This window comes from Octodon degus, unplaced genomic scaffold (genome assembly GCF_000260255.1).
Source record: "Octodon degus isolate 3935 unplaced genomic scaffold, OctDeg1.0 scaffold00112, whole genome shotgun sequence".
NCBI lineage: Eukaryota > Metazoa > Chordata > Mammalia > Rodentia > Octodontidae > Octodon > Octodon degus.
Window position 1 is genome coordinate 6,856,611 of NW_004524688.1, and position 2,304 is coordinate 6,858,914.

Here is a 2,304-nt window from a genome sequence, read left to right on the forward strand (position 1 = left end):
CCCAGTAATTGTGTCTAGCCTTTACTCTTCAGTATTTTCTTGCTGAAAGATATTGCTGAGGTATTGTGAGGTGGATAGCCCAAAATTCAAATATTTATAAAATATTTATATTGGCTTGAAGATCCTGTAAATCATCATGGGGAAAAGATGCATCAAAATAAATGGAAGTCACTTCAGAAACAAACTTGAGTCCATTTCAGTTAAATAAATTGTTTCAAGAAAAAAAAAAAAAGAAAGTGATGCCCATTTGTACAGCAGTGATCCCACCCCTTACTCCAAGTCTATATTTGTGTGCAAGCTGGGTTGATCAGTGTAGGCAGGGACTGATCAGAAGACCCAGCAGCAAAAAGGTGCTACTGGAACTACTTAAATGAGTAGGAGGGGTTACCCTTGAGATCCACAGTGAGTACAGAGGTGATTGGGCTCATGTGTGCCATTAGACCGACACATGGCTGCATTCTACAGCTTTTAAATAAAATGGGGGAGAGTTAAGTGAAAAGCTACTGACTTTTAATGCCATGAAACAGAATTCTGGTCTCTCAAAGTTGGAAACCTTGTTATGAATTTATTTTTTGTGCTTTTTGAGACAGTGTTTCTCTATGCAGTTCAAACTGGCCTTGATCTCACTTTGTAGTCCAGGTTGACCTTGAATTTACAGCAGTTCTCCTGCCTCAGCCTCCTGAGTGCTGGGATTATAGGTGTGTGCCACCATGCCTGGCTCAACCTTGTTTAAACCTTCAAGATCCTAGCATTTGCCTTTTGCAGACATAAGAATTCCCATGTCCAGGTTGATCTGTGCAGCTTACACAGTTAGATAAAATGGCGCTGACTTTTTCTCCTTTGAACAGACATGGCGATTTATTGTTCCTGTTTCCCTCAAACCTTGCTGGACCTTCATCTGAAATGGAGACATCAGCCTCAGTAGGGTTAAAGGTCTTTGGCACTCCCAATGTGGTAGAGGATGAGATTGATCAGTACCTCAGCAAGCAGGATGGGAAGATCTACAGAAGCCGGGATCCACAACTGTAAGTGCTTTGTGGGGTTCTGGGCTGAGAAGGGGAATACTGCATTGATAACATACCTCTTATTAATACGCATATGAAGATGGAATTTCAAGTTTTACCATCTATTTTCAGGTATAATTTGACCTTATGTTATTTGTTAGCTTTTTATCAGTTTGAAACTCAAAATGTACCACATCAAATGTTTTGAAATGTCGGGCTACTAAGGTATTTGGAAGGTGTGCGGGGGCATATAGGAGACTTTTTTTATTTTTTATTTTTTGCAGAACCGGGGATTGAACTCAGGCCCTTGTGCTTGCCAGGGAAGTTCTTATTCTATTGGGCCATCTCCCTGGCCCAATGTAGGAGACTTAAAGTTAGCCTCTACCTAAAGTTCCTAGGATATGTGGACCCTGGGGGGCAGAAATAGGAGCAGTTGAGGTGACCAAGGGCCAGTTGTCTGCCAGTGATGAGGCTTGCTCCTGGTTTCTGGGCAGCAGCAGCTTGGCTTTGACATTGTGTAGTGTGAGCAGCTTCAGCCTCTAGCAAGCATCTCACCTGGGGAAGACATTGCTCCTTTGAGTAGTCACAATCTGTCGGTTATCTCAAATGCTGACATGTGTACATCTTAGAATTTTTTTAATGTTTTCTTTTTTAAAAAATTTACTAGCATGGTATATGTTTGCACTACATGCATTTTACAGTTATGGATACATGTACATACTACAGCTTCTTTTATTTTCTTAATATTTAGAATTTGAAGGCTGGAGAGATAGCTCAGTAGTCTAAGCGCTTGCTTAGCAAGCAAGAGGTCCTGAGTTCAATCCCTGATATGGGGGAAAAAAATTTTGAATGCTTTGTTTTAAAAATACCACTTAGAAGCATCTGAGCTTACCCTCAGTAATGTGAAATTATCTGGGCAAAGACTGTTTCTGCAGTGGAGTCCTTTTAAATGCATCACTCCATAAATGTGATGGGTGCTGACATTGAAATAGTGGGATTTCAAGTGCTGCATTAACAGCTTTGATGGCTTAGATGAAAGCCACAAATGCTGCTCAGTTGCGTTTGGTATGGAGCCACTTAGTGTTCATGACTGTTACTAGCACACCTCTTTCACTTGCGTTTCTTTCTAGTGACCTAGTGTCTGCTTCCTTACAGGGTTGGCCCTCATGTCTTCATTAGCAGCCATTAGCACTAAGCATGTGTGCACATGTGTATGTTAATTCTGACCCGGAATCAGTAGAAGACAGAGGCTATCTCTGCTCTGATATGTGGAACTCCTTTCTTAGAGAATTTTAAATTT

At 41.1% G+C, this 2,304-nt stretch overlaps 1 protein-coding gene across 1 annotated transcript in view; it reads left to right on the forward strand.

Annotated features, from left to right (window-relative positions):
* The window catches only part of Nploc4 (NPL4 homolog, ubiquitin recognition factor), an 82,650-nt gene that overhangs the window by 16,910 nt on the left and 63,436 nt on the right, over positions 1-2,304 (forward strand). Inside the window, exon 3 of the mRNA XM_004639561.2 lies at positions 802-1,025. Within this exon, the coding sequence (XP_004639618.1) occupies positions 802-1,025 (224 nt within the window). The remainder of the gene's footprint in view (positions 1-801; positions 1,026-2,304) is intronic.